This window comes from Monodelphis domestica, chromosome 5 (assembly GCF_027887165.1).
Source record: "Monodelphis domestica isolate mMonDom1 chromosome 5, mMonDom1.pri, whole genome shotgun sequence".
NCBI lineage: Eukaryota > Metazoa > Chordata > Mammalia > Didelphimorphia > Didelphidae > Monodelphis > Monodelphis domestica.
The window spans coordinates 11,742,856-11,758,697 of NC_077231.1; the positions used below are offsets into that span (position 1 = coordinate 11,742,856).

The window sequence follows — 15,842 nt, forward strand, 5'->3', positions numbered from 1 at the left end:
CCTTCTTCCAGAGTCATCCAAGTCCAGTGGCAAAACAAAAATAAGGACACCTGGTGATGACCCAGGCTGCAGTGCATGACTGTGGTATCTTCCTTATCTGACCAAGCTCTTAACACTCCACAATAACTGCTTCAACTGCCTCCATTGTCACTGGAACAAATTGTTCCCTCTTCCTACAGTCATCCTAGATGTTCTTTCTGGAGAAGGCACCTGTAGGCCCCTGGCATCGCTCTCGGAAGCCCTGAAAGCTTTTGTTTCATTGGCAAGACTCTCTAGTCCGCCTACACCCATTTCCAGGACTCTGCCTGGGTGTTCCCTTCTCAGGATCACAGATTTCGGACGTCCAACACACAACTGAGATGTGGCTTCGACTTGGCTTTCTTCTCCATTTGGAAGCCTTTTCTTCTGTTGAATACCATACTCCCTTGAGAAGTCTGAATAAGGAACTATCCAACCTTGAGTCTTTCACTCCTAAAAAGACATACCAACCACCATTTTGTAGACACAGCTCCATGATCTGGCATCAGAAGGAAGGGCAGGAACTCTCCCACTCTATCTCTATTTTCAAACAATGTTAGGGTAGGAAGGGTCTGGCAAAATATTTAGACTCATTTTAGAGACCCCCAGTATGACAAATATTTATTGAACACCACTGGAGCCTCCCATTTTGCTTACAACTTGCACTATGGCCCTAAATCATCACACAACTGTAAAACCAATCAAATCTCAGTTTCACATGGCCCAAAGGGAAAACTCGGCCCCCAGTTTTGCCTGCAGTCCAGCTCAAGCCACCTTCCTCTTTGCCCTAGCTACTGGCCTGTCAAATGTATACCAATAGCCAGGTCCATCACCTCTGCAATCAAGCTTTCTAATTTGCTGAGGCACCAACATTTTTATGTCCTTAGTATGCTTTGCTTCCTTCTATTTCCAGATTAGGGAGAGGAACAAGACCTTGCATTTCACTAGTAAGAAACAACTCTTGGTTAAGGAAATTCTTGTCTACCAATGCAGACCAGCACCTTCTCTGTAACTTAAGAATTTCTAGAGAGTGGCCTAGAACCCAGAGGAGTGTCTCCCTCACATAGGATCACACAGCCAGAGGGTACTGGAAGGAGAATTATAAGGCCTTCCATGTGGGCTCAGCAGGGACCAGAGCAGCTTTATTTTTGTTGTTAAAACCCTTTCCTTCTATCTTAGAATCAATACTATCAATTCTTTTTTTTTTTAACCCTCACCTTCCACCTTAGAATCAATACTGTGTATTGGTTCCAAGGCAAAAGAGTGGTAAGGGCTAGGCAATGGGGGTCAAGGGACTTGCCCAGGGTTACAAAGATAGGAAGTGTCTGAGGTCAGATTTGAATCCAGGACCTCCCATCTCTCTAGGTCTAGCTCTCTCAATCCACTGAGCTACCCAGTTGCCCTGATACTATCAATTCTAAGGCAGAAGAGCAGCAAGAGCTGGGCAATCAGGATTAACTGACTTGCCCAGAATCACATAGGTAGTTAAAAGTATTCGAGGTCAAATTTGAACCCAGGTCCTCCTGACTCCAAGCCTGGTTCCCTATCTATTGTGCTACCTAACTGCTCCCAGAGCAGCTCTTTTTTAAAGAACTTTGTTTGCATGAGACACATGTCTATTTCAAAAGTCAATTTCAGTAATATACACAAAAAATTATTCTGGGGTAAAAACTCTGGGTGGCCTTTCGGGGACACGGGTGGTATTTCTGTCTCTGCTATGATTCTGGATGAGGGGCCCACAGAAGCTGATGACAGAAGGTGTCAAAGAACAGAATTTGTTTTTTGTACCCAGAATGATGAGCTCCTAGGAAAGGGCAGGACACGGAAGAGAAAGCATGTATCTGGCCAGAGAGCCACTGCCTGGTCAGGAGAGCTTGAAACAGAAACTTGATGATAAGGGGCAAAAAACACCAAGCCAGTGGGCAGAGCAACAAAGCTGCTGCCTGCCATGAACCACAGGGGCAAGGTAGAGATATCCACAGTAAGGGAGGTGCCCAACAGCCCACAGGGGAAAGTGTGTACACCACCAGGACCTGGCACAGACAAGTAAACCACCTGACCTTCACATCAGAAAACAGGGAGACAGGGAAGGCCTTGTGTTCGAGGGAAAGATCAGGCAGAAAGGGGGAATCTGAGGCACATCTGAGTCCCACACAAGGGTTGTAGCCGAGGGGCCATGCATGAGTGCCTTCTGGCCTAGGCTGGATGCTCTATGGCTGCGATCTCCCCAAGGCAGGTTACAGGATGGGGAAAGAAGGTTTCAATGGCCTGAGCACTGTAGGAGATCGCAGTCCATTGGAACAAAACACCAAATGAATTCATGTCTTCCCTGACAATTGTGTCTCTTTCAGAGTAACCTGAAGAAGAGTGACCTGGTCTGAATGCAGAGCAAGAAGAAGTGTCTGGACCCTGTGGAGGAGTTCTGAATCAAGAGAGCAAACAAGAACAAGACCAAAAGGCTCAGGAAGCCAGTCCAAAAGGGAAAAGCAGATCTCAAATCTGAAAATACAACGATATGAGGTCTCAGGATCCTCATCAGCTCAGTGAGACAGAGGGGCCAGGGAAGAGGCATCAGAAACAGGGACTAAGACAAAGGCCAAAGGGAGCAAAAACACCAGTTATTTCACAAAGTCCTCATTTGTGAGGGACCTGGGGGCTGAAGAGGCCCCTGTAGTGAGGCATTGCTGAAAAGAGTCCAAGGCATCCAGGAGCCCTAGAAGCCTACCTCCCTAAGTCAAGGAGAGGAAGGGAGGGAGAGCACAAGGCCAACAACCATGCCCCACAGCAAAATGGCAGGCAGATCATTGAGCAGGCAGCAGTCCAGGCATGAAGGGGCATGTTCTCCCCAAACTTTGGCCTTCTCTAGGCCTGCCACCTCCACAGGACTTGACATTCTTTAGACTAACCTGAGACCATTACAGGAACCTTGAAAACATGACTTTCTCCATCAGTCACAGATCTACTTTTTTTTTGTTTTTAGAATGAACTTTATACACAAATGTTGTCCTCATAAGGTAATGGTAAACCTCAGAGGCTCCCCACACCTAATCCCACTCTCCCTTTATAGATAAGGCCTGGAAGGCCCATCTCAGCATGGGAAGTGATTTGCCTAAGGTCACACAGGCAGTCAAAGCAAGTGTCAGGATTCAATTGGGCTAGCTTTGCAACCTCTTTGATTTCCTCTTGTAGATTTATCATAAGACTCTCCTAGGCTCTAAGGAACAGGGAGGGAGAGAAACCCATTAGGAAATGTGGGTGATCTGAAAGCAGAGGACAGCAATGATTCCAAAGGGGCCTCTGAGGTGGTAACTACTGGGTTCCCCCTGCAATTACTTCCAGCCCCTACAGCGCCCAGAGGGAACGTTGTTGATCAACAGGGAGACAAGACAGACCAGTGTTTCTGCTCCAATCAGCCAATTATTAATAGTGGCCTCTTTCCTGGCACCTCCTCTCTCTAGCCCCATCACCCTACTGCAAACAGGACATTACTATCATAGGTAGAAATGCCAGCTCCAAAACGCTCAGAAAATGTGTTTCCATTCAGCAAACCAGGGTTCAAGCTGCAATCATCCAGGAAAGGAGAAAGCTTGGGGAAACAAGAGCCAGGAAGGCAAAGAGACTAGCAAAGACCAAGGCAGTGAGTCACTAAATCCAGAACCTCATCTCAGATCACCTAACTCCATACAGAGGGCAGAATACAACGTTTGTTTCCACCCCATCTCCTCTGGAGAAATGATGGGATTAGAAAAGAAATATGGCCTATGGGAGAAAAAAGATGATCACTAAGGGCCTTCCCGGGCTCAAAAGCGATGATCCTCTTAATCCTATTAAAGGGAAATCTGCTAGCGGCTGGGCTTTTCTCACATGTGAGTGGGGAGCATTCCACCCGCCCACCCCCCACCTCCTCCACAACTTTGAGTGGTTTAGCTTGGCTAAGATTCACTCAAAGAATGACCAACAGACCAGATACTATGAATTTCTGAGATATGGGGTGGCAGATCCCAAAGATAATGAAATTCCAGCACTGGAGAGACTCAGAAAAGTGAGAAGAAAATCTCACTAGCATTTTAGTGGTTTTAAATAATGATAGTTAACATTTCTATAGCACTTACTAGGTCTTGCCAAACACACACACAAACACCCTGGGAGCCAGGTGCCATTGTTATTTTCATTTTACAGCGGAGGAAACTGAGATAGGCAGAGATAAAGAAGCTAAAGTGACTTTCCCAAGATCACAGAGACAGTAAATGTCTGAGGAGGGATTTGAACTCAGATCTTCCAGACTCCAGGCCCAGTGTTCTGAGCACTATGGCACTGTAGCTGCCAGTAAAGGTTGTGGTTAAGATCAAAAGGAAGAAGGGCCAGGTATGCCAAAGGGCACCCAGCACCCCCTCCCTCGTCTAAAGAAAACAGTTACAGAAGTTCCAGCTGGGTCCACAGTGGGATTCCATGGCCCAGGGGCCTGGTATACAAGAGGCACTTAATCAGTATCTGATGGGTAGAACTAAAGCTAATATATGAGAAAGTGAATAGAGAGCCCCTTCTTTTCCTCCAGCTGCTAGAGCCCGTAGGATAAGTTTCTGATTAGCAGAGAGACAAGAACCAAAGAGATGAAGTCTTGGACTGGCCCAAGGATTCCCCCACCCACCCAAAGCTGCCCTTAGGCCAGGAGAGAGCATTCACTCAACTATTTATTCAATCCCCAGGAGGTTAGAAGGGAGACAGAGAGAAAAGAAACCCAGGAAAAAGCAAGCAGTTTGGGAATAATTGGGCAAAGGAAGGCCCAAAGGACCCTGGGCCAGTGGGGGAGGCTTCTTGGATAAAGCCACTCAGCAGAGCCTCAAAATAAGAAAAGAACCTGAGTAAGTGACGGAAGCAGGGGAAGAGGTCAGATGCAAAAGGGGAAAAGTGGGCCAAGGCCAGCCAAGGCCTTGAAGTCTGCTTTCATTGGAATAAAGGAGAAGAAAAAAAGGCAAGAATCAGGTCAGGAAGGACCTTAAATACCAGAGGCTTCATTTGTCTTATCGGTACCAGTAAGCCATAGAATGCTTCTGAAGAATGCAGTGACTTGGGCCAACCTATACACCAGGCAATCAATATGGGCAGCCATGAGAGGACAAACCAGAAAGAGGAAACACTGAAGGCATCACAATCAGTTAGGAAGCAGAAATATAAAAGTAAGAGTGTGTAATTGGGTCCCAGGAAAAGTGTGTCTCTAGAGACAGAACCTGAACCAGGATTGGAATCCCTAAAAAGCCCAGCACAGCCACTGGGGGACACATGGCCAACCTAGGGAGCAGAAGCCACATCTCTTGGCCTTTAGGCTAGGATGGTCACACTGCAAAGACCTAACCTGGTTTTTCTACCTCCACATAATGCTCAGTAATCGAAACCCTGTGCTGACAGCCTGTCCTCTGACTCTGGACTCCCTTCCACAAGCCAAGAAAAAAGGCTGAACTAGTGATACTGGGAAAAACAGCCATCAAGATGGACTATGCAATGCATCTACCCAAAAGGAATATGGCACCTCAGCCAGGAGTCACTGCTGGACTAACACAAGCAAAGCCAGCTCCAAGGATGCCACAAGATCCTGAGAGAGAGAAAGCAAATTGGGAGGGGTCAGAGTGAAGGTGTGGCGAATGCCGGCAAAAAAGACAGTCTTAGATCAAAGTTAGGTAGTAGAAACCTGGGAGCTCCATTTGAGGGCTCAGGCCAGGACTGCACCGAACAGGCAAAGCTGCAAGAAATACTGAAGATTCTTCTTTGTGCCCTGGACATGGAGACAGCCCCAAAGAAGGAAGACCCCAACAGGGAGCCCCGCAGCAAATGAGGACTTACCAAGATCTGTGTTGGGCCCTGCCAGAAGTTGTCTGAATTTCTCCAGTCGATAGGCTTCCCTCTCTGTCAAGGCTGGTGGGCCAAGGGCATTCTTTTCATCTGATCCATAAGCTAAAGGAGCTGTGGAGGCATAAGGGAGAGACTGGGATCGCTGCAAAGGGGCTGCGTCACTGAGGATATCTGCAAGAGGAAAATGAAAAAGAGCCAATCAGTCCAGCCCCTGCTTGCTGTGAGGTCAGCAAATACATCCCCCAGCCCCATAATTTTAGAGTCCTCTCCCACATACAGATTCTCTCTGCATTTCTAAAGAGGAAGTAGAAGGTAATTTCAAGAAGCACAGATAGCACTGTCCAGCTGCACCACACCCAGAAAAAACCCTTCTCCCCTTCCCCAGGCTGTGAAGAGGTACATGGAAATGCATACAGAGGGCATTCTGGGAATGGAAAATGCATGGGACCCTTAGAGCCTCCCCAGAGCCCACCAAGCTGTCAGGGTGGCCAGGCCATCTGAGGGGAGCTGGTCTTGGTCCAAATGCCCAACCCTGTCAGCACCAAATTGAAGGTGAAGGTATCATGACCACCCGACCTGGCAGGTGGTGCCAGGTCCCCAGCAAGAACTGTTTCCATATATGAGTTTCTACTAAAGCAGTGATGGCTAACCTTTTAGAGACCAAGTGCCCAAACTGTATCCTCATGCTACATGTGAACCCCCACCTTACAGGGGAGAGAGGAGGCACTCCCACTGGGCTGCTAGGCAAAGGGGTAGGTCACATAAGAAATGTCCTCAGGCATGCGTCCGGAGGGGGAGGGGAGTAGCACACTCCAGCACACATGCCATAGGTTCACCAACACAGTACTAAACCAATGGGTAGAGGTTTCTCCTGCCCCAGGAGTCGGGGGATCTGAGGTCAAGTCCCAGCCTTGCTACTGACTGTGTGACATTGGGTACGTAATTTAACTTCTCATCTCTAAAATGAGATGGTTGGCTGAAATTGCAATATAAACTAGGGTCTGTGGGCAGATTTCAGTGTCAATGAACATGAATTTTAAAAATTACAGCTTTATTTTCACTGACTTTTAATGAAAATTTGGCATTTCCTTCAATTGCTTAAAACTCATTTCTGAGAAGGGTCCACTTGACCAGATTGCCAAAGAGTCCATGAGGCTAAGAGCCACAGCACTAGGGCACCTACATGGCTCCTTCCAACTCTCAGATTTGACAGGGATAAATGTGGCATATTCTGCACAAAGGTGTGATGCTCAGTAGGTGCTGGTGGGCTAGCATGAATCTCCCCAACACTGCCTGGGTCAGGGCACAGTCAGAGCACTATGTTTTCCCAGGAACCCCACCAAGGAGAAGCAGAGACCCTGAAGTCCCATTGTGTACAGTACAGAGGAAGATAGTGCAGAAAAGCTAACAGAGAAGAAAAGGCTGAAGGGAGCCCAAGGAAGACCATCTGTGCCTAGAGGCTTCACAAAGGGTTGCCATACACAAGGAAGAGCCTGAGAAGACAGCAAGCAAGTGCACCTGGCAGGCAGGCAGGCATATTTCTGCCCCATGTCAGAAAGTGCACCCTGACCCTCTAACACATGCAACAATGCAGGGGCTAGCCACAGGAACTCCCAGTCATGGTGGAAGCTGCTTCTCAGGAGCCCTTTCAAGGATACTGGGGTCACAGGAAAAAGACCCTGGGAGGTCTCCTCAGACCCTCCCACTCAAACATTTCCATCGTATTCCAGAGCCAATTCCCACAGGTATGGAAAGGAAAGAAGCCCAGAAGCCACATAGAGCCAACCATTCAAAAGGGAGACACCAGGAAGGCCTAAATAGCACAGAAGAACCATACCCCTTCTTTCTGGATGATGTATATCTTAGCAGAAGGCCCCCAGGTCAACCTGCTCATTCCACAGAGAAGTCTAGGGCCCAGGGAAGAGCAGGGAATTGCTCCAATCCATAACAGGACCAAGCATCCAAGGCAGGAGATGGACCTAGAAGCCCTCACTCCAGAGCTGGTGCCACAGAAGTAGGCCATCTCTGCAGTCCCATGAGGGAGTGCAGGCTCACAGAAAGCAGGGCCAGGAGGGTTCGCCTTCATCAAGTCCATTTACCTCAACTTAAGAACAAGGTAACCAGGGGGCACTGGAAACCTTGGGGGATAGAGCACTAGGCCAGGAGATGGTAGGTCTCAAATACTTCCTAGCTGGGTGACCCTTGGAAAGGCACTTAATCCCCACTGCCTAGCCTTTATGGCTCTTCTGCCTTGGAACCAATACTTAGTATCAATTCTAAGGCAAAGGGTAAGGGCTTATAAAAAATTGAAAAAAAATTTAAATAAGGTAAATGAAGCTCCAATCAAGGCCAGGAGATGCCAGGTCATTCAGCAGGAAAGAGGAAGAGGAGATTTAAACCTCTATGCCCTGAGACACAGCCCAATGCCCTTCCCAAGCTGTGAGGCCACCAGAGAACAGGCTGACTTTGGGGGCCTGAGAGGGCAAGGCTCCCAAGTTCATGCCCCTTTACTAATTTACTAGGTTTACAAAGTGAGAATCAGAACTTGACCCTCTTTCCTGTCCCCAGCCCTGCCCTCTGCCACTCCATCAGACTTCCTGCCCACCCATCCACTAAAATCAGCCACCTCAACAATTCTAGAACATTCTAAGTCTGAAACCACAACGTTGCATTTCACCTCATTTTCTTAAAACAAAAATTAAGTTTCCAGTGAAAAAAATGACACCCAGACAAGTGATGGGGCCAACAAGAGACTTTGCTGAACATGCTGACATCCATCTATTGCTGACAGCATGCTGTCAGTCTGTTAGGAATGAAAATCACTCCAGTGGCTGCTCCTTCCCACAAACTGAACTCATTAGATTCAAAATACAGACTGAAAAAACCCAATGACAAAAACCCTGAGGCTGTTGATGAGTGAGGTTCCTCTGGCCCCTGGGCAGACTGTGCCCCACTTAAACCTGCAGAGGAAGGAAGGAAAACAGGGTTCAAGGCACCTGCCTCATACCCCCTCCCAACCACCCCAAGGCAGGCTTGCTCCCTGGCCAGAGGGCAGAGGGAAGAGAGCTCTCCCCAATCCTGCCTTAGCCCAGGGTGCTGCCTTAGGGCTGGGGTCAGGGAAAGGATGGGAGTGGAGACAGGAGGAACATAAAGTGAGAATATTGGTGATCCTTTTCTCTTCCACCAAGACTCTCTGCATTCAGGCAATACATGTTAATTCTGCACCAAAAGGAAAATGATGAGAAAAGAGAGAGTCCCCCTCTACTTCCTGTAACCCAGCCAGAAAGGTATGTGGCTTTCCTCAGTCTCAACTGATTACAATGTCCCTCCCTTTCTTGTTTTGTCCCCGTACAGCTCTGGCGGTCACATCAGTGGGGGACCCCAGGACACCACAACTCTCACTTTAAGACAAGCATTTTCTTGATGTGAGAAATGAGCTGTCTTCTTCATAGAACAGCAGGAGGCTAGTGTCAGAATATAAGATGTAAGAGGCCTACAAAAGGAGAAGGCCTTTGAACACAAAACTGAGGACTTGATATTGGATCCTGTAGATGGCAGGAATCACTAAAGTATAATGAATGGGAGGGGGGCAATAGGGTCAGAGCTACACCTAAGGGAAAGCAATTGGACAACTAAATGGAGGAACCTGGAGAGTTCTGGGGAGAAATTCGGGGCAGCCCCCCACCCCCAGAATAGTCCATGGTCCAGGCAAGAATGGATGAGGGCCTAGATGGAGGGGGGGCGGGGTTGTCAGAGAGATGCCAAAAAACTGATGTCAACAGACCTACATTGTGAGACTTGGTGACCAGGAGGAAGATATAGCCCTGAAGAATAACAGGGAAAGTAGGAAGGAGACAGTTTGGGAGAAAAGAGAATGAGTTCCATTTCAGACACATGCCATTTGAGATGTCCAACAGGCATTCAGAGATATGAAAATTGTCAGGGGAGACATTGGGGCTATATAAGTGGAAATTTTGTAACTTTGAACTATGTTCCTCAGAATTCCTTTAGTATTTCCCAGAATTCCTTCCCTCTCTCCACCACATTTCGGGGTCACATTTTGCATATAGTTGGCAGTAATTCCTCCCTCACTCTCTTCTTCTTTCCCAACCATGGTTGAGTTAGCACCCTTTTTACTCTAGCTTTTTATTTTAGTTATTTTTAAATCTTATTCAATATAATACTTGGAATATTTTAGATATTAATTTAAAAATCTAAGGGCTAAAAAAAGTAAATTTGAGAGTTGTGGTCATTAAATCCATGGGAGCTGATGAGTACAGAGGGAGAAAAGGGCCCAGGACAGATTCTTAAGGGACACCCACAGTTAGAGGGTACTACATGGACAAAGATCTCACGAAAGAAACTAAGAAAGAGAGAGAGGAAAAGGACGTCCCAGAGAAGAGATGGTCGATCGAAGAGAAGATTGTGATCAGGGGTTTCAAAAACTGAAGCAAGGAGGAGAATTCTAAGAGGGGAGAAGAAAAAAACATGAATGTCAACAAGGGAAGATGGAGGGAGGATGCAAGCAGCTGGGCAAAGGCTTCCTGTCACAAGTGGCATGTGAGCTGGGCCTTGGAGGAAACCAGAGTCTGCCAGGCAAAGGACCAAAAGGAGAGAGAAGATCAAGTATGAAGAAGAGCCAGTGCTAAGGCAGGGAGATGGGAGATGGAAGGGCCTGGGAGTACCACAGCAAGAGGGTGAACAGGTACGAACAGCAGAATTCAAGGAAAGGGAAAAATGTGGAAGAAGGCCAGGAAGACAGGTTACGGTCAGGCCAGAAAGAACTTTTAATACCAAACAGAACTTACGGTAATAGGGAACCACAGAGAGGGCCGAGTGGGGGAATGACCAAGTCAAAGCAGCTGGGAGGATGGCTGGGAGGCTGGTGCCTGAGGGAGGCTAAGACTAGCAAGACTAGAGGAGCAGCTGACCAGGCTCAGAGGGAGGGAGCTCATTACTGAGACAAGAACAGACCAAGCTCAAGTCAGCCTCTCCCTTTTCAACTCAGTGTGTTGCTTGGCCCTCAGCAAGTACTCCCCCAATGTTGCTATTGTCATGGAAACAGATTCATCCCAGTAGACTTCCAAGGGGGGCATTTGCTAACTGCCTGCTGGCCTCCCCAAGAGCCCCCACAAGTGGCTCTGGCCTCATATATGAGCAGACTCTCTCGATCCCACCAGCTTTACTTGGCTTCCACATTTTGTTTTCTACAGAACAAGATAAAAAAGCTTACTGGCCCAACCAGTCAAAATGCAAATCCAGTTGACAGCTTCCCACTGGGCCCATGCAAAGGCTCTGGGAATGCAATGGCTGAACATCAGGGTCTGAAGGGTCCTTCGAGGCCACCTTTCTAAACTTCAGGGAGGTCACAACAATCAAGGTACCCACTATGGATTAGAGCAGAGAAACCAGCAGAGCAGGACCCTGAGTTCCCAGCCTAGGGATCTCTCTACTGGCCACCCACAACCTCCTCAAGAACTGATGTAGTTATTGTCCATGCTGGAAACCCAGACTCACAAAGCCTCCAGACTTCATGCAGGTCAGACCTCCTGGACACTGTTCACAGCACTGTAGGCAGGACTGCTCTGACTCCAACACCCAGCCCCCTGGGCACATGGCCGCTCTGCCCACCAGCCTCCAGAGCTCTGCTGGGTTTCAATCTCTGTGATACTGGCCTGTGAGAAGGGCCAGCATATCTCTTCTCTGATGATGATGCCCAAAAAGACAGTGTACAAGGCACACAATCCAAGGAACTGGCGAATACCAAATTCACAAGAAAAAGCCAAAGCTGCCTCACCTCACACGAACTCAAGTATTTGAAAACTTGACCACAGATTTAACCTGAGAACCATGAACAACCTGCTAGCAAGGCCGTCAGATATCCCAAAGGGGAATACCATGAGGGAGGCTTTGAGCAGAGCCTCACAGTGCTCCTGGTCCCAAATACTCGTGTAGAGGGAAGCATGCAGGAATACTCATTTGGACTCAGAGGATCTAGGATCTCTCCCTAGGTGGGCAGAGGGGCCAAATAACCCTACAGAGCCAGTGAAAGCAGCTGCCTGCCTGGCTAGAACCCTCAGTTATCACTGCTCAACACAGCTTTCTGGTACTTGAGAGAAACAGGAAAAAAGGGAGGAAGAAAAGGAAACAGCATGAGAGGAAGGAAGAGGGCAAAATGGAAAAAGGGATAAAAGGAAAAGGAAGAAAGTGTGTGCCAAGGATTTCTGTGCCTCAATCCCTCACTGCCATCCCCACAAAGCTCAGACAGCAAGGCCCATGCCCAAAGAGGAGGCCTTAACAGGAACACAGAGGAGAGAGACTGCTTCTAGGAACTGCACTCCTGATCTCCACCCTTGCCAACCACCATCATTTCCCCTAACTAGAGGCCCAGGTTATGTCCCAAGCCTTGAAAGGGATGCCCCTGCAGTCTGTGCAGCCAATTACCTGCAGGATGGGATGTGTGACTCTCGCTGACAGACTTTACTAGTCTGCCATCACTGCCTGTCCCCAAGGGGAGGTCACAGAAATGCTCGGCCTGCTCGCTGTCACCACAGACATGCCCCTCAGGCAGCCTGGGCTGTTCTTGGCAGCGACGGCTGTGGTTCTGAATAACCTGGTTGGCCGTCTCCATAACCACCTCGGTGTTCAGGCTCTCAGCCGCCATGGCCAGAAGTTCATCGTCGTCTTCCCCCACATCCCAGGCATCGCTTGTGTTGCTCTCAAATTCCTGGAAAGTGCTGACTCTCTTGGGCTTCACTGGGGTGGTTGGTGTCTTGGGGACCGTCTTAATCAACCTAGAAACAAAATGCTTTTACTTATAAGTTTTCCAGGAGTCACACCCAAAAAGAGAGAATAGGGCAGCCAGGAGGCAGAAATACAGACAGACAGACAGACAGACAGACAGACAGACACACACACACACACACACACTTTTTCAAACCTCAGTCCATCACAACACAAAAATGACAAGGAAAAAGATCTTTAGCCTACATGTGCAAATGAAGCCCTGGGGAGGGAGGAAAGAGAATTCTAAGGGAGAGTTGCTGAGCTAACCCTAAGGAGATTTATAAAAGAACCCAGAGATAGCTGGCTTAAGTAGAACACTCCAATCATTTCCAAATTTTGGCAACTAGCTTCAAACTCCTTCTCCCATCCCAGACTTTTGTCAAAGTTAATCAAGGGAGGGAAATGCGGTAGCATGGATCCCACTGTATCAGAGCTCAGGATCTCTTGGTTTCAGCTTTATAATTGGGTACAAAAGGACCTCTAAATCCTAACAGCCCAAAGGACTGGCCCTTTACCATGGAACAGGTTGAGAACGGAATCGGGTTTCTCTTTTACATGGCTTCTAGATCCTCTCTTCCAGTTTTCAAAGGGAGTCACTATCACACAAGAGCACAGCAAAAGGGAAGGGAAGGGAAGGGACCCAAGGATTCCACTACGTGGTCACCAATCAAATCAACAGTCCCTGAATCACTGAGAGTTAAGCATGGCTAAAGGAAAAAATGCTCAAAGTTTGGGGGAATAATGGACCAAACTCTCGCCTCTTGGCCTTTGTATGTCCCATCCCCTTCAGCATGGGAGATGGCCCTATGCCCTCTACTTGCCTCCCCTAAACCCAGTCCTTGGGCTCACTCTTTAGCATCCTTTCCAGGCTGGTATGGCCCCATTACCCTCTCCAAACAAATACTCAAAAGACAAGAATTTTAGAGGTGACATTTAACTTACGTGCCATGTACTAATGGGTCAAAAGGAGGATGCTGGGCTCCATACACATGCTGGATACTATTTGAAAAGAAAAAGAAAAAGAAATTAAGCTCTGACTTAACCCTTTGTCCTACTTCTTAAATGAAGAAAAAATAATATTAGCTGTTCTATAGGGCCCAAAAAACCCTCCACTGCCAGTTATGCAGGGCTATTAGAATGGCCTGGCAAAAAGACGAAAAAAGGAAGAATGACAAAACACAAGCCAAGAGATTCTCTACCTGTACAACGACTGAAAAATGAAATGGAAACTGACAGTATCAAGAGTGCTGCTGCCAGCTCTACCCCTTACCAATAAATGTATGCAAGGACAGAAGTTCAAACATTCAAGATGGCATCCACAGGATGAGTGCAGAACATTGAGCCCATGGTACATTTCCTATAGTAAATGAACATTAAATAGTTAAACTGAAACACAGAGCTCATTTCCCAAAATCTCCAAGCTAGATCTCCCTTCAGACCAGACCTGAACAGAAATCTCCTCTTAATACTTAAGTTCTCTCAGCCTCAGTTTCTGGAATAAAAGAGGATGGATGTGATGGCCCTTCAGGTCTCATTCAGCTCTAAGGCTATGATACTGGGATGCTGGACCAGTGATCCCCCAGCCTCTCTTTTTGTAGATATTTTGGGCAACTCTACACTAGTTCTTTTCTTCCCCCGTCCATCCAACCAATGTACGTTCCAGGGATCATTCCAAACTTTTTCTTCTCTCCTAAAATTCATTATGGCATAGCCTTACCCCAGCATAGTTGAGAATTTTACCAAATACTTCCCTGAAAAAAGATCAAGGCCATTCATGGCTCCCTCCTCTTTCCAACTATGTACTTCAAATTATCTCAGTTTCATCAGCTATCTCAGGTTTCAAAGGAAGAAGCAGTCTCTCTCCTCACCAATACTAATGTGCCTTTAGTTCCAGTCCCTTTCCTCAAAGAGCCTGCCCATTCTGCCATCTACCTTTGCAGCCTCTCCTCACCTTATCCGCTGGCTCCTTCTCTACACAACAGTACAAAAGGCTTCAGAAGAACAGAAGACCAAGAACTATCAAGAGAATGGTAGGGAGAAGGGGCACCCCTTAAGGGAACCAGACATCAGCCCCTTCAAGAGGTAGAAGGGACATACCAAGAGAGAAGGCCACAGGAAAGTATGATGAGGGCAGCAGTGAGGTCCAGGAGAAGGAGGATGGGAAAGAGAAGTCACTGGGATGGTCATGCTCCAGCCTGTATTTGAGCATTCTTCCTAGCAGCCCTCACCTAAGAGGCCACAGGGACAATCTTAATGACTGTCCAGTCTCTCCAAGAAAAACAGTTCCATTTCCTCCAATGTTATCTCCCCAAACAGTGCCATTTTTTTCTTGTTCACTTCTCTCTAGTCCCTACTCAACTTGGTCAACATGTCTCCAACAAAATGGTAACCAGAACTGCATCTAACATCCCAGATGCTGCCACACTTCCTGATGACCCAAACCTGCAGGAACCAAGAGCTGGGCTTCCCCACACATCCCTTATTTCTCTGCACTACAATATAGCTAAATTATTAGATATGCAAATTAAATGGCACTGTAGCCTTCCAAATTCTAAGTCATTTAAAAAATAATCAATTCAATCATTTCTAGTATCCCTCGTCTTTTTATAAAGGAACACAGAGATAACTCACTCTTAAGTCTTCTTCAAAGTCCCTTTGTCTACTGTTCTGCTATCTCCAATTGCCAACTGACTCTAGGCCAGAAAATTAAAAGAAGGCAGAGGTTAACTCCTAAAAAATAAAACAAAAACAATGTCTACCACTGGACAAAAATTTTACAAAGGCATTAAAGCCTTCAATGAAACTGAGACAGCACTTAAATAAGAAAAATGCCCAGACTCCCTAATTAGCACAGAAGCATTCATCTCTGTTCCTAAAGTCTCACAGGAAGTAGGAAGCAAGTTGGAAATCATCTCAAAACAAGAGAAGTGGCAGCTTCCCTCCTTCCCCACCAAAAACAGCCAAATTTGTGCTTATCTTGGCCAAAGGGGAGAACTTTAGGGTTCACCCACTGCAGTGAGGGCTTGTGCCCCAATTCAAATACTAGGGGGCAGAAAGAACTCCGCCCATCACTTCTTCTTGCCCTGTCCATACCTCTAATGGGCTGGCAAGTCTCTTCCTTGCTGAAGACTAGGATGAAATGGCAACCAGCTGGGAGCAGACATTCTCTTCAAATGGCCCTCTTCTCATCT

At 47.3% G+C, this 15,842-nt stretch overlaps 1 protein-coding gene across 9 annotated transcripts in view; it reads right to left on the reverse strand.

Annotated features, from left to right (window-relative positions):
* The window catches only part of TBC1D22A (TBC1 domain family member 22A), a 387,661-nt gene that overhangs the window by 352,872 nt on the left and 18,947 nt on the right, over positions 1–15,842 (reverse strand). For 8 of the 9 annotated variants that reach the window (XM_056797602.1, XM_016425535.2, XM_007502511.2 and 5 more), the window contains exons 2-4: positions 13,594–13,650; positions 12,310–12,659; positions 5,857–6,036 (exon numbers count right to left, since the gene is read on the reverse strand). In XM_056797602.1, coding sequence (XP_056653580.1) covers positions 5,857–6,036; positions 12,310–12,659; positions 13,594–13,650 — 587 coding nt within the window. Of the gene's footprint in view, positions 1–5,856; positions 6,037–12,309; positions 12,660–13,593; positions 13,651–13,921; positions 13,941–15,842 lie in introns of those variants that run through there. The other variant, XM_056797604.1, reaches the window with a different exon arrangement.